A 24,200-nucleotide genomic window follows, 5' to 3' on the forward strand; every position below is an offset into this window, starting at 1 on the left:
ACATCCTTACATGGTTCTGGCTATGGTGGGATCATGTCCCGCTCTGGTTATGGAATGCTGCCACGGCCACGGCCACGCAAGAACGGATTCGACGATCTTCTCAATCGTGGTCCTGACAACAAAGATCATCGGGGAGACACACCCTTAACTTGTTCTCGATCTTCGTGGATCGCTCATCTGACTGCCAGCATTCGCACCGGTTCCACCGGGTCGAGGATTTCATCGAGAAGAGAGTCAACCACCTTCCTCAACAAATGCCGGAACGCCACATCATCTACGATGATCCTTCTCAACAACAAAGATCACCACCGATGGTGTTAGTATTGTTTCATCGTCACCGGGCGCGAGACATGAGGCAGATTGCTCTCCCTTTTTTCGCAAGTCTCTCTCGAATGTGGCCGCCTTTGAACGACCTTCCCGACGACGCCGCTCGCTCGCCAAATTCCCGACGCCTGCTCATCCCGTGCTTTCGCCTTTTCGAGGGATGGCGCACCGGTGCAGAACGCCCTTCCGACACCAACATGCGCTGACAGCCGAGTGAAACCGGGTCATCAATATCTCGTCAAGATCAAGAGTTGCGCGTGCATCTTCGCCTAACGTCACTCGCGGACCGCCACTTGCCGGAGGGTCAGTAGATCATCGACGTAATCAACGATCCGGGCCTCGAACCGAGCATGATGTATTTGGGAAGAGGATCGTTCCCTCACGAGGTACACCATCCGAGTTCGACAAAATTATCTTTTTCTCCCTCCGTCGAACAAGTCGCACTGCAGTGCTCTCGATGGAGTCTCCTGCCTCTCATGGTCTTTCGATAGATACCGGCCCTTCGAACGCCGACCTAGTTTTCTTCTTCTCGAAAGACCAACTGGCCGCTATCGCAACGCAGCATCAAGAACGAGGGGCCACATCTCGAGGTCTCAAAACTCGCGAGGGTTTTCCCGATCCTCGAATTTATCAGCGCGACCATCGCACTTTTGCAAAAAGAGAATCAAGAAGGGCCCTCTCTGGTATATAGCCTCCACCAAATAACTCGCAAACGGTGTCCTTCGAATAATCTCCCAGAAGGTCGAGTCATGTTATCTTTTCAATTCTAAGGTCTCCACAACCAGTGCAAATAGCATCGCCCATTAACTAGGGTCGACCGCCATAATCACAAGCTCCTGCATAATAACAACACATTCAATACGCAGACTGATAAAAAGTTTAAGCGGAAATATAAGGTTTTAAACTAGAACTCTCGCTATTAAACGAAATGATATAAAATGTTAAACGAGACCCATTTTTAAACAGTAGACGTATAATACTTAAACAGAGACAACAAATTTTAAACTCAGAATATCTCATTTCTTAAACGCCAACCTCCTTTCAGAAAACTCACAGAACTATATCAAACGAAAAGGGGAAATGTACATTATAAATATTACATAAATCATAACAATCGAAAAACTATTTTCGATAGTGTATACATACTAAAACGCAAAACAAAACAAAACCCCAAATGAGAAATCTCGAGACTAACAAAACCCCAAATAGAAATTCTCGCAGACTTCAATATCTTCCAACAAAAACAGGAGCACAAAAACAAAACCAAAAAAATCTTTCTTTCAGAATAAAAACAGCTTAACATAAAACCATACTCAATACCTTAGATTGCAAAACTAATGAAATGCCAACTAGTTACGCTGGGGACTTCTCCTTCGAGATACCGTGGAAAGGGAAAAGTCGATGAAATGCTAATTACAGAGGCTTCGCTAGAGAGACAACTTCGAGACGACTTGAAATGGAAAAGTCAAGACGTGAGTTGAGAAAAAGCAAGTAAAAGGCTCCAATAAATTGCTCTCAGAGATTACCCTCACTGGAAAAACCGCCCACTTCCTCTCAAATCGCCGAGATGGTCGCAGACCACGACTCCCCCATCGCAAGGGCATTTTTCGTCCAAAAAAATTTGAAACTCACTCCGCTCACATCCGCTATGTGGTTTGGAGGTTTGAAAACATAGAGTTTAAAAAGGAGGGGATTTTGGGGATTGCAGAAACTAACTGGGTGTTTTAGCAATTTTACAAACTTAAAAAGCGGGTTTTTGGCAATTTCCACTACTTTGCCTTTAAAAAATCCACATGTTATTTGGCTAAATAAATTTTTATAATATATTCAATTAATTTTCTGCTCATTCATATCCCTATATATATATGGCACATGTTCGATAGAGAGAGAATAATACAAGTGCATAAACAATACCAGAATTATTATACTAGGTAGTTGTTTGGTTGACATTGTGTAAGCAATTGTTTACAATACTGTAAAACTTAATTTTTAACTGTTCATAATATTGTTTGAAGTAACTGTTTAGTGTTACTATTTACTACTGTCGATGAGAATGAGTGATTTTGCAGTCGTTGGATTCTGCTCTAGATTGCTTATCTGCAGACATTCGTAGATGACTACCCTCAATATATATATAGACAAAAGATAATCTAGGTAAATCCCTAAATTACTGTTCTTTATGGATGTTTGATTTAAAACCAATAGATCATTATTCAATGGTTGTTTATTATATAAATACTGTACATCATTTACTGTTTATGATATTGTACAATACTATAGAACACATTTTCATTAATTGTATATGATGATCAAACCACTACTGTAGATATTTTTGAAATCTATGGACGTCACTATATAACCGGTTCTCCTATATTTATATAAAGAGAATGCAAAAATCTAAATCCAAAAGGTCGAGGGCACTTTCCGAAAACCAAAAGGAGAGTACCTGGACAGCCTAAGCTAGTTCGGTCCTATCTCAAATGGCATTTCCGTAATTATAATGCAATATCGTTGTCATTCCGATAATAAAGTTTGGTTTAATCTTTTCCAAAAAGTTAAGATAAAAAATTCGAAGACTTTTCTGGGTCCAAAATGAAGCATTTCCCGAAAAGTGCATGAAAATTAGATTTTCTTCCAAGATTAGTTTCTCCAAAAAAACAAATATCAAAATGCTGACGTGGCGAATAAAGCCTAAGATTTTTTTTAGTACTTTTTTTAAAAAAATTTAAAAGCTAAGATATAGTACTTCTTTTTATTTAAAAGCTATGATATTTTTAGTATAAAAAATAAAGCTAAGATATTTTTAGTACTTCTTTTTAAAAAAAATTAAAGCTGAGATATTTTTTTAGTACTATTGTTTTAAAAAAAAAATTAAAGATAAGATATTTTTTAGTACTATTGTTTAAAAAAATTAAAGCTAAGATATTTTTTAGTACTTTTTAGTGGGGAAATAACTGATATATAAAATATATAATTATATTAATTTTGAAAAAATAATCATTGGAATATTTTTAAGTTTTTAATAATTATGATTTAAGATGGAAAACTATTATAAAAGAATTCACAAAAAGTTTTTTAAGTATTTATTTTATACTGATTAAATCAAATGGATTACATGAGTTTAAAAAGGCCAAATATGAGTTTTTTTTTTCATTTTATATATATTAAAAAAGGTGATATTTATTTTTTATGATTACTTAATTTTTTTTTAAATATATATATTTGTTGCGTTGATGTGCCATTTTCCAAACATGCTTTTGTTATTTGGTGACACAACGTGAGTCCTCTTAGATATTTTTTTGTGTTTGATTTGATATTAAAATTAGACTTTATATATACCAATAAAATCAAATAATTATATATATGTGAACAATACATATACTTGGCAAAATTATTTGTATACATAGAAAGAAAATGATCATGTATATATCCTTGTGCAAAAAATTATTAATAAAATTTATCTTTCATATATACCCTTCTCTAAAATTTTAGCAATAGCCCCATTCTTCATTATGAATTTTTCATGGTAAAACTACCAAAAAAAATACAAAAATAATTATTAGAAGTTTAGAAATATATGAACTAGATTCAAAACTATATTTTATTATATTTTGAATTTTTTTCTTTTAAATTCATGTTTTTTTAACGAAAACAACAAGCATACCTATGGGCAGAGATATTGATCATCTAGCTCGTGCTCTCTTACTCGAGATATGAAATTCGGGTAACAAGCCTATATTTAAAATCGAAGACTTGTTATCACCGCTTTATCCAACGAGACTCTAACTTTAGACCTCTTAAATGTCTCACACTCGTTTCTCATAATGAGAAAATACTGCTAGGGTATGAACCCTTTGTTACATTCATAGATATTTGAAAAGATCATGAAACATTGTGTGTACATTGTTTTTAATTTTTCTTGCCTTTCATATAGTCCAACTATATGGGTAAATTTTTTTTATATGACACCAAATTATGACTTTTTTTACATTTTGGGGGTTCAAACTTCAATTTGAATCAAAATAGTTACTCAACTTTAATTTTGTTTTACTGAGTGATCACCTAAGAGATTACAGTCTATTTTTAATGATATATATGCCAAAATTCTATGCCATCATATATATGACATGCTACATGTTCAGCTGATAATTTTATCTCATGTGTTAATAGAGAATTTTTGACATTACATTATCAAAAATAAGCCGGAATCTATTGAATAATCCTATGATGAAATAAAATTAAAGTTAAATAATCATTTTGATTCAAATTAAAATTTAAACCCCAATATAAAAAATGAAATAATTCAATGCGGTATAAAATAAAATAAAATTTACCCGAGTAAATACTCCAAAAAGTATGAGGGCAATTTGGGGTAAAAAAAAAAAAGTACGCTGACAGCTAGAGGCTAGAGCAAGCTAGTTTCATTACTAGAACCCCGTGGGAGTGGTGGCATTTCCACAATTACGACCAAACGGACAGGGTACATCCGTAATAGACAAAGTTAGGCTTTCTAAAAGCGCATATAAAATTCAAAAAACTTTTTAGGATCTTAAAGTAATTTTACCATAAAAAGGGCAAAAATAAAAAACAAATAAAAATAAAAAAATAAAAAATATCTAAAGCTGACGTGGCGAATCAGGCCCAGATATTTATCAAAGTGTGATGGTATATAAAAAAAAAAGAGGGTGTGTGTTTTGGGGGATGTTCAGAACCGGTGAGTTTGGAGGGCAAATCTGGACCGTTGAAACCGATGGATCATTGTGAGGGAGTGGAGATCGACGGCTCAGGAGGGGTTTGGACGGATGAGAGGCATGCTTCGTTCTTGAATCGCATGGAGGAGAGCTTCATCAGAGCAATGATCGGCTCCGGCGAAGCCGCCGGTGGCCGGCGTGATCCGGCGGAGAGGCACCTCCTTGAAAGCACGGCAGAGTCCGGCCTTAGCTGGAGCCGTACGATTCGAGCTCATCGTGCCTCGGGATCCGCACCTTTGAATATCAACGGTGAGTTGTTGTCGTTTGCCGGAAAAAACATCAACTAAAATTTTTGGTCATTTATATTATATTATATTATATTATGAGAAAAATATTTTGGAAAATTAAATTATGTGTATAAAAAGAAAAAAATAAATTAGGAAATAACAGGAATATATTACTGATTAATTAAATTGTTTTGAATAATATTTTGAAAATATTAAAGCTTTAATTTGTTTGTTTGTTTGTTTGTTTTTTGGCATGTGATGTGTGAATTATGTTGGATTGAATTTATGTTGCATGTTTACAATGAATCTGAAACTTGAGATGGATGAGAAATTGAAATTAAAGTATATAATTTATTAAATAATTTAATATATATATATATTAATAAAATAGATAAATCACCCACCAACGTAGTAACAATAGATAAGAATAACTGATGTGAAAGTGGTAAATATATATATACACATGTATGTTTGTGTTCATTAATGTCTCACTAATAAATAAGAATGTCTATAAATTAAACTTGTGTTATTTTTCAATCAAGATATTATATATATACATTTATGTTTGGCTTAGATAACGCATACTGCACGTCATTAGAATAAAGAAGTTTTTCTAGAAGTATCATTGGATATTTTATTTTGTAGGTGTATATTTTTTTTATTTCATTTTTTATTTTTTAAAGTATTTTGTAGGTGTGTTTTAGTTAAATACCAACAAAAATTAGGGATCATATGTTACAAAAACTTTTTCCTTAATTCTTGCTCAATATATATATATATATATATATTTGACAAATGTGATAAGCACATATAAAATAAAAAGCATGTGCACGAGTCAGAAATTTGATCATTTAGCTTATACGTCCTCACCAAAAAACATAATGTTTGAACTGTAAGTCTACATCTATAACCGAAGATCAATTATTAGTTATTACATAATGTTTAATAGAATTTAAATTTAGGCTCTTAAATCCCCACATTAATACTTTTTACAGTGGGCTAATACTGCTGGCATGTGAAACCTTTAGCATATATATATATATATTAAAAAATAAAAAAATTGGCCTACATTTAAACTTTTAAATCAAATTAACTCTCTATTATTAATTAAAAAAAGGTCTGAATATTTTATTTATATTTTAAATTGTTTAATTTTCTTTATCAAGAAAATGGTGCAATGGGGAGCGCAAGCCGCAGGTCTGGATCTGGAAGAAGGCCAGTAAAACGGTCTGATTTGGAGGACCAGGTTTGTAAATTCCTACCATTGTATGAAAAAAATATAAATAACAAAAAAAGGGGTAAAAAGTAGCAATTGTTGAAAAAGTTCATGAATTCTGGGCAACTTATTTAGTAGTTTGTGAACATTTTTTTATTTGAACCAATTAGTATTTTTTTTTTATTATCAAATAGTCCCTCAAGTAACTTTGAATTAAAAACAACAAAAAATAAAGTTTTGTTGTAATGCTTTTTATGGATTTCAAAAACTTGCATGATTATATAGTTTAATTGAATAAATCATATATATATATATATTATAAAAATAATTAAATTGTTTTAAATTAATAATATAAACATGAAGGTGGTGCCTGAGCTTGAAGGATCAATGAGGGATGGAGTTGAAGGGAAGAACAAGAATTGGAGGAGAAATAGGAACCTTTAATATTATCTCATCAAGAGAGCACCAAATGAGTCCAAAATGAAGGGTTGAAAGCCATGTCTTTTAAATCATTGTATATAAATTAATATTTAACTTTCATCTTTCTAGTTCCCAGAATCCCAGTTTTTAATCATTGTATATAAATTAATATTTAACTTTCATCTTTCTAGTTCCCAGAATCCCAGTTTTTCGCAGAAAATTTTCCCATTTTTATTTGTTCTTTTTATTTTCTTTATTTCATTTGTTTAAATTTATGTGTATTCATAGTTTTAAGTGTGTGTCTGAATTTTTTTAAAAAAAGAGATCTTTATAAATCTTTGTTGAGTGTTTAACACATATTCTATTTTCTTTATTGAAAATTTTTATAATTATTTTTATATGAATATTAGAAGAATATCATTAATTGAAACATTTGTGACTTCATTTAAAGAACTTCATTGCGCCAAGATTTCAACTTTCAAAATAAAAAATAAATAAATAAAAATAGTAATTTAGAGTAGAAATCACTTCATTTAACTTATACAGGAAATAACATAACAATTAACAATCTCTTTATTTAGATGTTTCCTCTTTAAATAAACACTTTAAAATTTATGACAATGATAATATTCTAAAAGAATAATCACCAAAATAGTCCCTGGACTTTTCTCTCTCTTTCTTTTTGGTCTCTCTACTCAGAAATGCTCCCGATTAAAGTGGCCACATTTTTAAAAATAGAGAGACTAGTTGGGACCAACGACCTTTGGGTCTATTGGTACACGGGTCGCCGATAGAGCTCTCACCGAGTGGTGAGAGTTCGATTCTACTGAGGCGACATTTCAGGGAGTTGTGAATAGTGGTTGTGTATGGGTGATTCCAGTACGCGTGAGTAGCATTTCCCATCCCATTTATTCCACCGGGGCAGTGCACGTCCCCTGGCTTCTAGTGGGTTCGCCCCGCTCCTCTTTCCCAAAAAAGTAGAGGGATTAATCGGGCATTTCGAGTAGGGGGACCAAAGAGAGGATAGAGAAAATCGAGGGATCAACTAGGGTATTATACCTATTCCAAATAATATTCAACCAGACATTCCTTGTAAGTATATTATTTTTTACAAAAATATTAATAAGTTTTTTTTAATTACATAATACATCGCTCTCACTATGTTATTTTTTAAAATATTAATAAGCAATGTTAAAAAGATAATAATAAAACTAAAAGTTCAATGATTCAATGAAAGTGAGCATCTCATGCAAAGTCAATGAGTGTCTTTGGAAAGATAAGGAGCAACTCAAAGGCTTCCACATGCTGTCTCTCTTTCTGTTTTTGGCATTGGAAAACACACATAAGGCCAAGGGTGGGACAAAGGAATACTATTAGAGTTTTTTTTTTTAATAAAAAAAAAGAATATATTAGATTAAATTAGATTATGGCATAATTTATGTTTTCTGTTTTGTTTAATAAAATATGATTTTTTTTTTGTTTTGTTTTTTAAATTCAGGATATTTATGTTTATGATGTGAGTTTACTGTTGTGTTGATTTATGAACATTTAATACTTGTCTGATATTTTATAAAAATATCTTGGCTAATATAAATGACTAAAATATCTTAATATAGATTTTTTTTAATATAAGATAATAATAAAATAAACAAATATAAATTTTCCTATATTTTTTTTTAACCTTGTTTTATTGAGTTGCTTGCCCACTGTTGAGCTTTGTGTCAAAATAAATATGAAAATTTAAAAAAAATTTACAAAGATAAATAATAAATATGAAAATTGTTATATTCACACATCATCATACACAAACAGGATTTTCATATTCCGAATAATAATAATAATAATAATAATAATAATAATAATAAAATCTTTTAACATACCACAAACCAAACCATTATAATACAAATAGGCCCATGGGCCAAAATCCAAAGGAGATAACTATTCAAGATTGGTGTGGCGAGAGCGAAGTTGGGCCGGGCTTTGGCCCAAAACCTCAGCAAGCCTCAACACAAGCATCTCAAACAACACAAACAAAGCCCCTTCGTATAAACTCCCCATCGGTAACCTCACCGCCAGCGGAGCACCGGATCCACCCTCCTTCTCTTCATCATCAGCCATCGTCCTCGCGGGGAGATACGCGATGGCGTCGGCGCACCGGCGAGCCTCGCTCTCGGATTCCGGCCTGGCAGTGATGAGAACAACTCGGGCTCCGGCGGATCTGGCCACGTGGCAAATGGCATCGACGGTGGAGAAGCCGCCAGGGCCAGCGGAGGCGATGAGGAGGTCGCCGGGGGAGGCGGGAGGGGTTGTGACGTCGCCGATTGGGTGGGCGGAGAGGCCGAGGTGGTAGAGACGCATGCAGAGGGCGCGGAGCATGAGGCCCTCACGGCCGACGCCATGGACGAAGATCCGGGCCGAGGAGGAGGAGGAGGAGGAGGCGGTGAGGGAGATCTCGGAGAGGAGGACGTCGATGGGCGGTTGAAAGGAAGAGGAAGAGGAAGAGGAGGAGGAGGGGATGAAGATGGATCGGATTTGGTCGAGGATTTGGGAGGCCATCGTCTCGGCGTCGGTGTGGCTGTTGCTCATTGTTTATGGATTTGGGATTTAGAGAAGGGCGTGGTTGTGGCTTTGGATTGTTCTTTTGTTTATCTCTTGGCGGTCACTCTCTCTCTCTCTCTCTCTCTCTCTCTCTCTCTCTCTCTTTTGGTGTTTGTTTAATTGTTTATGTGCTAGTATTTATTAAAAATATAAATAATGAATAAATACTTCTTTTGAATTTTGGCTATTTTAAAAAAGGTAGATATATGAGTTTGGGTATATATTGAAGATCTTTCTTTGTTTTTTACATCGTACTTCTTTGGTGTTATAAAAAGTAATTGGCGTTAAAAGAAATGTTTCTCAGTTTTTTAAAGCTGAAATATATAATATTAAATAAAAAATTAAATATTAAACAAAAATGTATTATATATTAAGTGAATACTTATATAGTTACATGAAAACACGAAATGACAAATGAAAACTATACATTTTAAGAGAAGCATATGTTGTAAGATTCTGATAGAGTGAGTTGTCAGAAAAAATAAAAGCTATCTGACAAATTCAAATGTTAGAGGATGTGATGTTTTAAAACTTTCAAGGACTTATAATTAATTTTCTCTTAAAAATATCTCATTTATTTTATTTTAAAAAAATCTCTTTATAAATTTTTATTTCAAATTTTAATCCCGTTTCCTAGAAAACAATTAAGCCAGTATTGAACGAGTTAAATATTTAAAAAAAAAACTTGTTGATTTTTAGAAACTTGATACGCACTTCTAATCTGCTTTGATAAATTGGTATTAATTTTTTTTTTTTACAAAAATTATTTCCATAGATTAATAAAAATATGGAAGTTCTAAAAAAAAAATGGAGTGATTAAAACATGTATGATAAAATATGTTTTGTTCTTTGGGGTTTAAGTACGAGAAAATTAAAATTTAAAATTTTTAAATGATAAAAGTTAGAAAATAAAAGTTGTCTGGATTTTGATGACATACTAACAATTAAAGATCTCTAAGTAATACTAGTAATTATGTCAACATTATAAAAAATATATATACATAGCTGTGATTTATTTACAAGCCTCATTGATTGCACTCTGATAAATAAATAGAAAAGATAATAAAAATTAGATAAAAGCATTAGATAACAATAACATGCTTTGCAGTAAGGACAGTCCATAAGAGACTAGTAGCCTTGTGATTAACCACTTCACCCACATATGAAACCAATGGTAACCGAACCAAATTAACCAATACATGGCAAAAAAACCCTAAAGAAAAAAACAGAAGACATACATGAGCTAAACTATTGCTCCCATTATTTCTTTTTTTGACTTGTCTAAACAATTGAAGAATTATTTACTTCATTTAGCTGAAAAAGAATCTACTTATTGTTCAAGGCTTCCTTTGATAACCATAGGGATTTTTACTTGCCCAATTCCACTGATCTCTACACATTTCAGCCACTCCATATTTTGCCCTACAAAAATCATTTAAAACAATTCGATTAAAAAGAGAAACTTAATTTGATTTAAGTCCTCAAACAGAAATGAAACTTAATTTTAAGGCTTCCTTCTTTCTAACAGCAAAAGCCAATACAATGTAGAGAATGGATGAAGAATCTAGTACATTTCTCTTTTCTGAAATTTGCATTAGTTTACTGTAAACCATGTGATAGAACTATAAATTCCATTAAAGTGGAATCGAGCAGGGGTTTATCCAAGTTTTCGAGGAGCTTACCTCCAACCAAGTTCTTTTTGTGCTTTCTCAGTAGAAGCATAAACAGCAGTAGCATCACCAGATCTCCTAGGGCACAGCTTGATCGGAATTTTCTGCACATAATAAGAAAGAGTGAATGACACTGTATTAAATATATAAAGTATCTAATGTGGAAATAGAACCTAATGCTACTAACCTTGCCAGAGGCCTTCTCAAATGCAGCAACCATTTCAAGCACAGATGTACCGCATCCTGTTCCCAAGTTGTAGGCAATACAGCCTGAAGATCAAGACAGGTTGTGATTAGATATGTATAGAAGGGGATTGAACTAAAGGAAATAGGGCAACAAAAAAAGAATGGTACCGATATTTTCAGTGGCAAAAAGCTTTTCGGAGAGCTGCAATGTGACCATCAGCCAAGTCCACAACATGGATGTAATCACGAACCTAGACCATTAAAGTACCAATTAGATCAAAATAATTGGTTAATTTCACTTTTCACTTTCAGAGGCTGGTATTCTATTCTGCATTCAAGAATAATAACACAAACAAGAGAATAAAGCATGGAAGCATCTTGTACATCTAATAACTCGTTAATGGAAGGTTCATGCAAAATGGCTATGCTGGATAAACATACAACAACACAAAAGACATAATGTTTTTTTATTATTATTATTTTTCTTTCAAGCATAAAGATCTAAAGAAAGGTCCATTTATGTGAAATAAAATGATCCATTATCTGAACTAATAAAATTCCGGTAATGATATAAGTTTGACTAAATGTGAGCAAATTTTTCAGAAAAATTTTAATAACTGACACAAAAACAATATGATGTGATATAATTATGGCCCAAACATGCAAAATATTGTACTGATATACAATGATATTTGATATGCAAAAGTACAATTATCAATGTCGAGTTTCAAAACTAAAAACTTGCCAACTGAAAAACAAATATTCAATGTGGACTGAAAAAGGTATTCATACTTGATAATTACATATCAGTTTACCAACTTCAATACCTTAATTGGAACAGGAAAATTATTACCAGGTTCTCATGCTTAGCATTTAAATTAATGGTTAAGAAGTTTACCAAAGTCGCATTCAAATTAGGAACAAGAACTTGGGCGTCAAAGTCACTATTGCACAGGTATGTACCAAAAACATGGGAAATGGCAGATCTATTCATTCAGGGTCATGATGAAGCCCACTTACCGCACTGCCATCCTTCGTTGGGTAGTCATGACCATACACATTTAGCTCAGGCAACCTGCCAACAGCAACTTGATGGATGTAAGGCATCAAATTATTTGGAATTCCCTTTGGGTCTTCACCAATCCGTCCACTTTCGTGAGCTCCAACCGGGTTGAAATATCGTAATAGAATTATACTCCACTCAGAGTCAGCGTTTTGAATATCACGAGCTATCTCTTCAAGAAACAACTGGTACAGCCACAACAAAAAACTAAAAGCTGAGAATCTGCTAGTGAATTTATCCATATGAAAGGTTTCTGTCTATCCTGGCACATTAAACATCTTACACATAATTAAAAAAACCATATTGTTCTTCAATCATTTAGTAACCTTAGACATACCTTAGTCCGACCATATGGATTCATAGCCTTCAGCTCAAAAATCTTCAACACATGGAATCTTTTCAGGTTGCCCATAAACAGTAGCAGAAGAAGAAAAAACCAGCTAGCATGGAAAGTATCATATTGTGCAAGTCAGTATACATCAACGGAAAAAGACTAAAGACATGGCATATTAAAAAGTTGCCAATGATGCAAACTCTGTTGAGATAAAGAGAGTCAAGCATGATTAAGAAATGGCATTCACCAGAGATTTAGTGAAAAGAAGAAGCTCACAATGCGCTGAGTCACTCACAAGCACATAGAGAAATCAAGGTTCCAAAACAATTATTTTAGATAAAAATATGAGGATGGAATTTGCACTATCAAACCAAAAGATGAGTCAGAAAACAAAAACGTAGACAACTAGCAACCATGACTGGCAGTCAAGGGAAGAGGTGGAGGCAAACCTTTTTACAACCATATTTTTCCATAGTCTTGTATAAATTTATGGAGCCAACTAAATTGTTGTCAAAGTATCGAAAAGGTTTTGCAACACTTTCGCCAACAGCCTTCAGCCCAGCAAAATGCATCACAGCATCAAATCTGCGCAATCAATGATATAACATAGTCAGGAAAATAAAATTTACAGCAAGGATATTGACAATACTATATACTTCTACGGTATATAAATAAACAGGAAGAACATGGAATATAAAACTAAAATTAGTTCAAAAAAATTTAGATTAGAGGAAAGAAACAAAGATAATAAGATAAATCAAGTTTTGACAACGAACAAAGATTTGAACCTCGTAACTTGAGGTATAAAAATCTACTTATCCAAACAATAAACAAAGAGTAGCAAAATATAACAAAATTCACATTACTCCAAGGTAAATGAGATCACCAATTCACCATAAACATTACAATAGGAAAATGACATTCAAAACTTTGTAAGTCAATAATTATATTTAGAATATTAACATTTAGCTACAGATGCACACGTGCTTCATTAAAATTTCTCCATCTTTCCTAATCGGCTTTATATCTTGCGCCCAACAATAAACTTTCTCAGGAATATTACATTTTTAAGTGCAATATAATCCTAAAAACAATAAAGGGAAGCTCTTCCACACCATAGAATTTGTTCCCCTCTAAATTCAGGAAGCCTAACTTCTAAATGAAACCATAACCATAGGAAAAAGTTACTATTGATAATTAAGGGAGAAGAGATACAAAAAATACACATCTAACACAATCAGCATATACCACCCCAACAATAGTTGGCAATTCATTCCCCTCCCCAATCAGAGGTATTACAACTATATTCTAAAAAAAAAAGAAAACAAGTTAAGTTTAAACTCAAAAGCATTCTATTATTCTATCTAGCTTAAAAACAAAGCAAGATTTATATTGAGGGAATCTGTGAACTTCATCCTTCCTCTATTCATACTGATGACTTCACTCAAAGAACAAAAGAAGCAAAGCACCTCACAAATTAAAACAAAAAATCTAAACATCTTAAATCGCAAACTAGAACCCAAAGATCACAAGCATTAAAATCAACTCCAACAATAATAAAAAAAAAATTTAAAAATTTAAACAATGAGATCCAGATCTCCCAAAATACTCATACATCAATGCACATCAAATCCAAATAAATAAATAAATAAATAAATAAAACTCACTCACTTATTCTCAGAGAAAACCTTGTCGAGATCCTCCTTATTCCTGAGATCCCCCTAGAAAAACCACACCAAAATCTCATCAAACACCAAACACAAAACAATCCAACGAAAACTAAACACCCAAACCCTAAGCTCACCAGATAGAACTTGAGATTCTTAGAGAGATCCGCTCCAGCGAGCTCCCTTACCCGATCCACAGCCTCTTCTACAGAGTTATCAAAGTTATCGATGATGGCAACATCGAAACCATCCTTGAGGAGCTGCAGCACAGTGTGCGTGCCGATGAACCCCGCCCCGCCGGTGACCAGAACCCTCCTCCGGCCCGCCGCCATTGCCGAGATCTCGAGAGATGCGATTTGAATACGACAATGGGAACAGGGAAAGCGCTTTCGTAGTGATCGAAAGCTTTGGAAGCGGTTTGTTATTTATATATATATATATATATATAAATCTTTAGAGCATCACGATCTCGAAGTGGATAAGATTGGATCAACGTTCGTGTTGAGATGATAATACCGATCTCGAGGCGGATTAGTGGTGGATCTGAAAGTTTAGTTCAGGGGTAATCTGGGGATCTTGTTTGGTTTTAAATTAGTGGGCCCGGGAGTTTGGTACTAACACGTCATCGCCCTGGTTTTACGCCACGTCAAGATTTTTCTTGTTTTGCATGAGCCTTGATGGTAATTAAGTTAATTGTAATTAATTAAACATGATAATCATGGGAATTAAAAATTAAAAAAATTAATGTTTATCTTTTAATATATATATATATATATATATTAAGATGTAAATTTGCATTTAATTTATTATTATTTGTTAAATAATATCTCAAAATATGAAATACCTAAATTTAAAATAAAAGTGCGGATTATATTTAATAATTTGAAGCAAAATTTAGATTATGAAATGCATCAGCTATTAATTAATTTTGTTTATTAAAAAAAATAATTAAGAAAAAAATCATGATAATTTAGATTAATTTAAAGTAAGTTTTTTTTTAATAAAATGCAGACAAATTATGTCTAAAAAATGTGCACATTAAATCCGTTTTTTAGGCTGAATATAAACAGCCTACATAACATATCACATGAGACCGGTGTTAATAGTCTAATTGATAATTCGTTAGGTAAAACTTATCACATCAATATAACTTTAAATTGAAAAAACTTCATTTCTAATTTATACCAACTTCTCCCACTAACAACCAACCATATATTGTCAAGATTGGGTAGGATGGCTTTATAATAATTTATATTTAGAACATGGTCCTTGAGCTATATGGCATGACAGTGTTGAAGACAAGGATAGCAACGTTAGCATGGATTATATGTAGAATTATTTATTTATTTATTTTGCAATCAAGTTAGTGGTTTATAAAACAAAAAAAATAATTGCGAGAATAATGGTAGTTTTTATTTTTTTGATATTTTTATTTGAGAGTATCCCAGTAAATTAGATCTCTCCTCACTCCTTCTCACCCCTTCTTCTAGCAAAACAAAAAAATAGATTCTTCTTGACACTCTCCAGTTGAGCCAAGATATAAAAATTTTTTTGAACATCCATACTCCTCCTCCACTCCCCTCACTCCCATCACACCTTTCCCCTATTGAACCAAACGTAGAGTTTATAAACAATAAAATAAAATAAAACTAGATGTGATTCTAATTTTGTTTTGGAAATGAATATGAACTCTAGAGTTTAGCATTACATTATATTCACATAATTGTTAACGATATATTAATTTGATACAAAGGTTTTAGATATAATTTTTATGATTTGATTAAACAAATAATATATATAATTCGCATTACTTTTAAAGAAAAGTCATAATAATACCAAAAAAAAAAAATGATGACTTTTTTTAAAAGCAAAGACAATTTTGCTAGTTTGCAACCCATGTTTTCCATGAAAAAGAAATCATAAGACCATTATAGAAACAAGCATCAAACTTACTCAAATTCAAAATTATAAAAAAAAATTAAAAAAAAAATTGACCTGTGTAAGAAAAATAATTATTTAAGTATTTGATATATGAATACTTAGGCTGATGCAATGTCTATTTTGGTTGCCCATTGATAGCCATAGTCTAATGGTCCAATCTAGGACCGCATCATTTTGGAATAAATCAAAATGTCCAACTTTCAGAGCACACTAATCTTAATGGGCATGTCATTTATTTTCATATAGCACCACGGTACCACCACACCACTAGTTACCTCCAACTTTTAAATTTATTCCCAAATACATTCGTACATATATACACACACACTGATATACGCTAGGTAAATCCCTCGTTTTGCATCTGTATTTTTATAAATTTGAAGATTTTAAAATAATATTGTACTAGTAGCACGGCCCGCGCTTACGCTATTATTGGTATATGTAAATATATAAATAGTTGATTTTATAAATATATAAATAATTTTTTATAAATTAAATAAATTAAAAATAAATAGGGTTTAATAATAATAAAATTTAACATAAATTTTATTTTAAAATAAACACACATAAAGTTTTTATATAAGTAGTGATTAAATATTATAACGTTTGTTAATAATATAGTACAATAAAATGCACACACATGTAAAACTATTTTTTATATTGGTTTTCCTTTTTTTTTTTAATTTATAATGAAAAACGCATCTTTTATTTGTCTTTGCAAACAAATATAATGTATTGTTTTTTTCTCATTAATATTAAAAAAATCAGGGGATTATTTCTTGCATCTATTCTCGTGTTTGAGTTTTTCTCTAGGTTTGTTTTGCATTTAAAATTATGAATAATAGTGTTGTCATCAAGGGCAGAACCAAGAGGGGTTAGCGAGGGGATGAAGCCCCCTCGGTGCGAAGACACTACTTTTCGAGACACTATAAGATTTGATGGTATCGATTTTTCTACACTTAAACTAATGTAAAATAAACCATTTTGAAACATAAAAGTGCATAATGTTGTTGTGCTTGAGTAAATAGTGGATCTACCCAAGTTCAAATCCTCTTTGGTGCATGTGTTTTTTTTCACATTTTATTTTTTAATTTAAAAATTATTAGAATTTCAAAATTTTAATAAAAATTAAAAAAATCTTATATAAAGTTTTTAGTAATTTAAAAAAAAAGTTGAAATTGATCCTAAGATGTAGCAAATATATAATAACATATATACACATATTTTTTAAAAAATACAAACTTGAGATGTATATTTTATTAGCTAAATTATTGAAAATCTTATATATTTGTAATAGATAATAAAAAAATTTAAATTATACTCTATGTGTTTTTTAATGTGTATTCAAAATTTTGTTATATTAATCTATTAGTCTTCATTTAAAATAATTATTTTGTTGTATTATTATTATTATTTTTTTATATATATTTTTGCTTTTTAGGCTGTCACTACTTTCTGTCAGTCCTAGTTTCGTCGTTGGTTGTCATCACTCATCATCTCATGCATTAATTGCATCATCCTGTATCAATAATAATAATAATAATAATAATAATAATAATAATAATAATAATAATAATAGAAAAATCACAGAGTGAAAGAGATGTAGTTGCGTATGCTTAATGAATATGTGATTGTTAAACTATTTATTTTTTTTAAAAATTATTTATATATTCTTACAAAAATCTAATTAAATTATATATTGTCTTTGCTAATGTACATATCTAAAATATAATATTGGCCTTTGTAAAAGAATATATATATATATATATATATATATATATATATATATATATATATATATATATATATATATATATATATGCATACCTTCATTAATGTTTTTGAGTAGTGAGTAGGGTTTTATAATTATAAAATTATATATATTTGCATATCTTGATTAATGTTTTCAACTTATTGCAAAGATGTTAGATGAGATGAATAATTGGCTCAACTAAGTATATAGGATGTGTGATTATTGTATGATCATATGTTAATGGATACTATTCAATTATTGAAGATTTAGATTTTTAAAATGGCAATGCACAAAAGATTGTTTATTTTCATGGCTAACAGAGACAAAAAATCATTGTGATGAGAGTTAATAATGGAGTTTATAACATATTATAACATATCAAATGTCACACCCACCCCTTCTATCGAGGTAAATGTGGCACCTATCGGTTAAAAAATTTCTTTTTAGTCTGAAGCGGCGCCCTCAAAAAAATCCAAATCGGACTTATAAATCACAATTTTACGATTTTTACACTAACTCTGAGGTTCAAATACATAAATACAACAAATATAATTGCTCTAATTTGAAGATACTGACCGCTCTGAAGATCACGACACCAATAACAAGAAAGAAAAGAAGGACCCACTCAGGTCCTGGACTCAATCTTGACTAGCTCTATACTCGATCGAGCAATCTAGAATCCTCGCTCACTGCAATCTCACAGACATTCGGGTTGGTCGGGTAGTAGCTCGATAATTTCAAATACTTAAAATCACGATTAGTATATAAAGTATATAAATATCAATTTCTCAAATAATTTTCCAATTTTACCAAATACCAGAATTCTAGCAAAATACATCTTTAAAGAACTTTTGAAACATAAATTCATCATAAATCAATGTCAAAATAACCGATAATATAAAAACCATTCTCAAATCCACGATCGAAAAACTCTCCCAACTTAGCGAGTCGTCGCGACTAGGGTTGGGAGTCATGAAGTCTTGGCGCCCTTGGCGTTGGTCCATCGATCCCGTGTGGTGACTCCGGGATCCCTATGTACTAATCGATCGGGGCTCTGCTGTTACTGCGCTCCCACGCGATGCGGGACAAATCAAAACTCGGGTCCCCACGCCACCTCTAAAGGCTAGCACGTGGGGATCCACTACTCGCGGCGATCGTGCCCTTTGGCCTGCGTCACCATCCAAAACCAACATGTAGATCGCAACAATAATACAAAAGCTGCATAAATCATATCGGAGGGTCCTTATCCAAGACAAGCATTCAGCGATCTAATACATGCATAATACCGGGAAAGTCCGGATCTGGGGATACCATTCTTATACGGGAATGAAAAACCAATTCCACAAATATTGTCGGTAAAACATTTTAATATGCGACATGATTTTCACAAATCATTCCAAATCAAAGCATATGTAACCATCAAAAATAAATACATGAACCGAATAATTAAATCATATATACATGTATTTTCACTATTTGCAAATACATATAATTATACAAATATGATGTATTAATACGATTGTCATGAACATTAACGACAATAAATATAAGTATATTTCAGCATTATACACAATTAAACATGATAAAATGAAATACTTAAACAATTATTTCCAAAATACTAGCCATTAAATAATTATTTCAAAATAATAATAATAATCCAATTATTTAAAATAATAGCCACTACCAACTCACCTGATCCCCTTGGGTTCCTTGCTAGACCTGGAACTCCCAAGCCTGAACAACACCTAACAGAATAATATAATAAAAATAAATAAATACCGCATTTAAACCCAAAAGAAAATACAAGAAACAATAACAGTTTCTCTATTGGGCCCACTCACTCCAATCGGTTAAAACCCGACCTTGCATAATCCAACTGGCGTTCAATTGCACTTAAACCAACTCAATTTAGGGTAAACACTGCTGACCCAACCTGAACCGACCTTAATTCCACTGAACCAAGCTCAGTTTCACTGAACCAGCCTTAAACCAACTCAATTCTTATACAAAATCCATTGAACCAACTTGGTTCAGCCTAAAACCCTTAACCCAAATCAACTGAGCCAAACCCAAACCATCTCAACTTGATTTGATCAAGCCCAACTCAACCAAATCAAGCCCAACTCAATCAATTCAATTCCATTCAACCAATTCAATTCCAACTTGGTTTAATCCAAACAAATCAATTTGGCTAAACCCAACCAATATTAATCCAACCATCATCATTAACACCTTAATTATCATCATCATCAACTTAATTAACCAAACTAAACTCTAATCTCGATGCTACAGTAATACTACATTAAAATCCGGCAAATGCCTCCACCATTCCAAGTAATTTCATCACAAATACAAGGTTTTTTCAACGCTAAAATAATTTCACAACAATTACTTTCTCATCCTCATTAATATATATTCAAATCCATCAATTTTTTTTCATCAAATCTAACATATATATATACACATGCATACATACATGAAAAATGCAACACCAAGAAATCTTTACCAAGCCAAACCATCCCTCCGGCGAGCTTCCTCCGACGATCTCCAAGTCCCTCTCCTTAAAACCTCTAATTTCTTTCCATTTCTTCAATTATTTTTCTATCGGGGGTTACTGTAGCGGGATGAAGGAGACGAAGATGAACAAACCCTCAAACTCTAGATTTTTCTCAAACTTGTGTTTTTCAGCCGAAATTCACTTTTAGTCCCTCAAAATAAAATGACTTACAAAACAGTCCCGGTAAAACTCACCAATGACCCCTGAATTATGATATAATATTCTCAAAAGGTCCTTTCAAACTATCCAATGGTCCTGGATTATAACACAATATTTCAAAAAGATCCCTTCCATCTTACCTTTCAGTCCTTGGTTTACATAAACATTTCATATCAATCCTTTTTCTATTACTCTTTAACCCAAAATCTTTTATAAACTTTCACATTTAGGTCTTTATTCTTTCCACTTGGGATTTCTCAACAAGATTACTCTGTAGAAAAAATCTTACTGCAACTGTAGTAATACCCTGAATATATTTTTCAACAGTTATCCACAGGTTCAGGCAAGGTTGTCAGACCCGGCCCAGGCATTGACCCGGTTAAGGCCAGGGGTCAGGGGTCAATGGGTTCGACCGAGTCGAACCGGGGTCAATAATAAAATATATAAATATCATAATAATTAATAATGAACAAATATAATATTAAAACTATAATTATAATATAAAAAAACTACTCAAATTTGATATTTAAATTGATAAATGACCTTATATGCACTAGTGTTTTCTAATTATGTCATTTATTTTTAAATGTTTTAAACATTTACAAATTTAATATATTAATATATAATTATTGAACTTCTCTCGTGTTTTTTTATTTATTTGTTTGTTTATTGAGTTGATTTTTGTCGAGAATAGATAGAAATTTAATTTACTAATTCTTATATTTTATATGGATGATACATTTTATCAATAAATTATGTAATTTACCCAATTTCAATTGAGTTTTTATTTTGTTTTAAATTTTCTTATATTTTTTATTTAGTTAGAATATTTTATTTTTATATTTTATAATAAAATTACACTCATTTATTGTTTTATTTTTTTAATAAATTAAATTTTAGAAAGTATTTAGTATTTACATAACATATTAATAAATTTTATTTTTAAATGCTAATTTTTTTTGGTATGTTTATATATATATATATATATATATTGTAATTCCATTTATTGATTATAATTTAAAAAATAATGTTAATAAATATACATGATTTTGTAGTTTCTAATGAGAAAATAATGATAAATTATAAAATATGATAAAAAAAAACTCTAATATTGTGACCCGATTGACCTGGTCGGGTCAACCGGTCCCCGGTTGAACCACTCCGGTCACCGGGTTAACACTGAGTTTTTTCATACCTGGTTCAATGGGGTATACCCGGGCCGACCACATGGCCGGTTCTCGGTTTTTTCGGTTGAACCGGCCGGGCTGGGTCTGACAATATTGGTTCAGGGTATTACATCAGGTAAGATGTAGGTGAGATATAGGTGTTGACAAATCGGATGAGGTTTAAACTATATACACAAATATAGGGTTTTCGTCCTCCTGTGGAACACCAGACCTCTAATTAAAATGTAAATACATATCAGCTTTGCACTAATGCTTCGGGTATATGTAGACATATAAATAGTTTTTTTTAATAAATTAAAGGACTTAAAGATAAATAGGGTCTAATAATAATAAAATTTCACATGGATTATATTTTAAAATAACACACAAAATTTGTCAATAATATAATACAATAAAATTAATACAAAAAAAAGTAAATTTTAATATAGGGTTTTGCCTTTTGTGGTTTTAAATTTAAAAATGCATTTTTTTTTTTGCCCTGTAAATAAATTCAATTGTAATGTATTGTTATTTTTCTTAACAATATAATTTTTTTTGGTAATGGTTTGTTCATTAATTTTTTTAATCACTCATTTTTTTAAAGACAAAATCAATGCAATTAAGCTACTATAATGATCTTATAAGCTATGTTTGATATCATAATCTAAAATTGATGGGATTGCTTTGGCATATATTTTTTAATATTCTTAAATATTTAATTAAATATAATAATATAAGCATTTAAGGGGCTGTTTGGTATGAGGGAAAGTAACAACTTTCCCTAGAAAGTTGAGGTTGTGAAAAGCTTTCATATGTTTGGTTAAAAAAAAGACCATGTAAAGTAATAGTCAAATTGTAATTACTTTCTCTTTGACCAATGAAAAGGATTTATAGGGGGAGGGGGTGTGAAACGGATTACATCATGGGTGGGAAAGTAGGAGACATGTAAAATTCCAATTTCACCCTTTTTTAACATTAAAATTCTTATCTTTTGTCTTGTCTTCATTTTAAAAACTCTAACTTTAGTAAAGAACTTCTCCACCGTCTTCCTTTTCAAAACCGTAGCGCAAGCCAATCTCAGTAACTCATATAATTTTTTGTAATTTTTTTAAGAATCTTTTCTTATTGCCTTTGATATTGTTTTATTGATAATGGATTCTTATTGAAAACTCATTGAAAGAAACATGCACAATACCTTTTCTTTAGGTGAGATCTATCCACAAAAAGATTGCCAAAATTCATATAGAAAGTGTGCCTCTTGGATAAAGTTCGGGTAATCATATTTCTCATAATAGAAAAACAAGAATTAAATATCTACTTTTGTCTGGTATATAAGCAATTTTCTTAATTTATTTATATATAAACCATTGATTAATGTGAAAATTAAAACATAGTTAAAATTAAAATAATTGATATTCATTGAAGGGCAGTGGTGGTGCCGGGGTGTGGCGAGGAGGGACATCCGCCACACCTTCGCCGGAAAAAAAAAATTGTTAGCTTATGACTTCTGAGGATTGAGTTGTGCAACAGACGAACGGTGGAGATTAAACGCTTGGAGTGGGATTGAACGGTCAGATTAATTATTAGGTTTTTTAATAGTTATTTAAGTCGGTTTAGAATATGAAGAAGCGTGGAGGTGTGGAAGCGAAGAATTCCCGAAACCGACACAGCGTGTACCACATGCTTTCTTTGAACGGGTCGTCGCGAACTCATTTTAACACGTGGCCTCAAGATAGCCGATTTTGGGAGTATTTTACCAAGACAACCCTGAAAAACTTCATAATTATAAATTACAAAGGTTCTAGATTTTTCATCTGCGTACATGATTACAAATCCACGCAAACATCCGAGAAAGTTCCATAATTTCAATGGAAAAACACATTCAACTTACACCAGACTTCTTTCATATATCTATTAGGTTCAAATTGGTTCATATATATTTTTATTTTTAATTGTATTCATTTTATTGTTTTAAATCTTTTTGATTGTCTTTTTTTAAAAAAACATAAAAAAATTTAGATTTTTTTGAAAAAAATTAGAAAAAATTAAATCGAAAAATTTCTCACTCGATTACTTTGGAAATTTTTATGCCAGATTTTTGTTGATCGGTGCGAAATGTTTATTCAGCAATTTACATACGTCCGTGCCACACACCCTCCCAATAGATC

The 24,200-nt window shown here is 31.9% G+C and overlaps 3 protein-coding genes across 3 annotated transcripts; 1 reads left to right on the top strand and 2 right to left on the bottom strand.

Annotated features, from left to right (window-relative positions):
• Positions 1–5,009: 5,009 nt before the first annotated feature.
• Positions 5,010–7,018, top strand: LOC120279460. Its single transcript, XM_039286391.1, has 3 exons — positions 5,010–5,324; positions 6,469–6,548; positions 6,882–7,018. The coding sequence occupies exons 1-3, from the start codon at positions 5,075–5,077 to the stop codon at positions 6,960–6,962; spliced, it is 411 nt and encodes a 136-aa protein (XP_039142325.1). The 5' UTR covers positions 5,010–5,074; the 3' UTR covers positions 6,963–7,018.
• Positions 7,019–8,739: 1,721 nt separating this feature from the next.
• On the bottom strand, positions 8,740–9,632 carry LOC120279349 (3-hexulose-6-phosphate isomerase-like). Its single transcript, XM_039286276.1, has one exon. The coding sequence runs from the start codon at positions 9,522–9,524 to the stop codon at positions 8,877–8,879; it is 648 nt and encodes a 215-aa protein (XP_039142210.1). The 5' UTR covers positions 9,525–9,632; the 3' UTR covers positions 8,740–8,876.
• A 1,194-nt stretch (positions 9,633–10,826) lies between these two features.
• LOC120278427 (bifunctional UDP-glucose 4-epimerase and UDP-xylose 4-epimerase 1-like) lies at positions 10,827–14,859 on the bottom strand. Its single transcript, XM_039285220.1, is given in 11 exon segments — positions 10,827–10,958; positions 11,219–11,310; positions 11,394–11,476; positions 11,561–11,585; positions 11,587–11,643; positions 12,413–12,640; positions 12,793–12,831; positions 12,833–12,895; positions 13,239–13,374; positions 14,461–14,510; positions 14,594–14,859. Coding segments are annotated over 11 exon segments (1,053 nt in total). The 5' UTR covers positions 14,789–14,859; the 3' UTR covers positions 10,827–10,873.
• Between the last annotated feature and the right edge of the window lie 9,341 nt (positions 14,860–24,200).

The sequence above is a fragment of the Dioscorea cayenensis genome, chromosome 16 (assembly GCF_009730915.1).
Source record: "Dioscorea cayenensis subsp. rotundata cultivar TDr96_F1 chromosome 16, TDr96_F1_v2_PseudoChromosome.rev07_lg8_w22 25.fasta, whole genome shotgun sequence".
Classification (NCBI taxonomy): domain Eukaryota; kingdom Viridiplantae; phylum Streptophyta; class Magnoliopsida; order Dioscoreales; family Dioscoreaceae; genus Dioscorea; species Dioscorea cayenensis.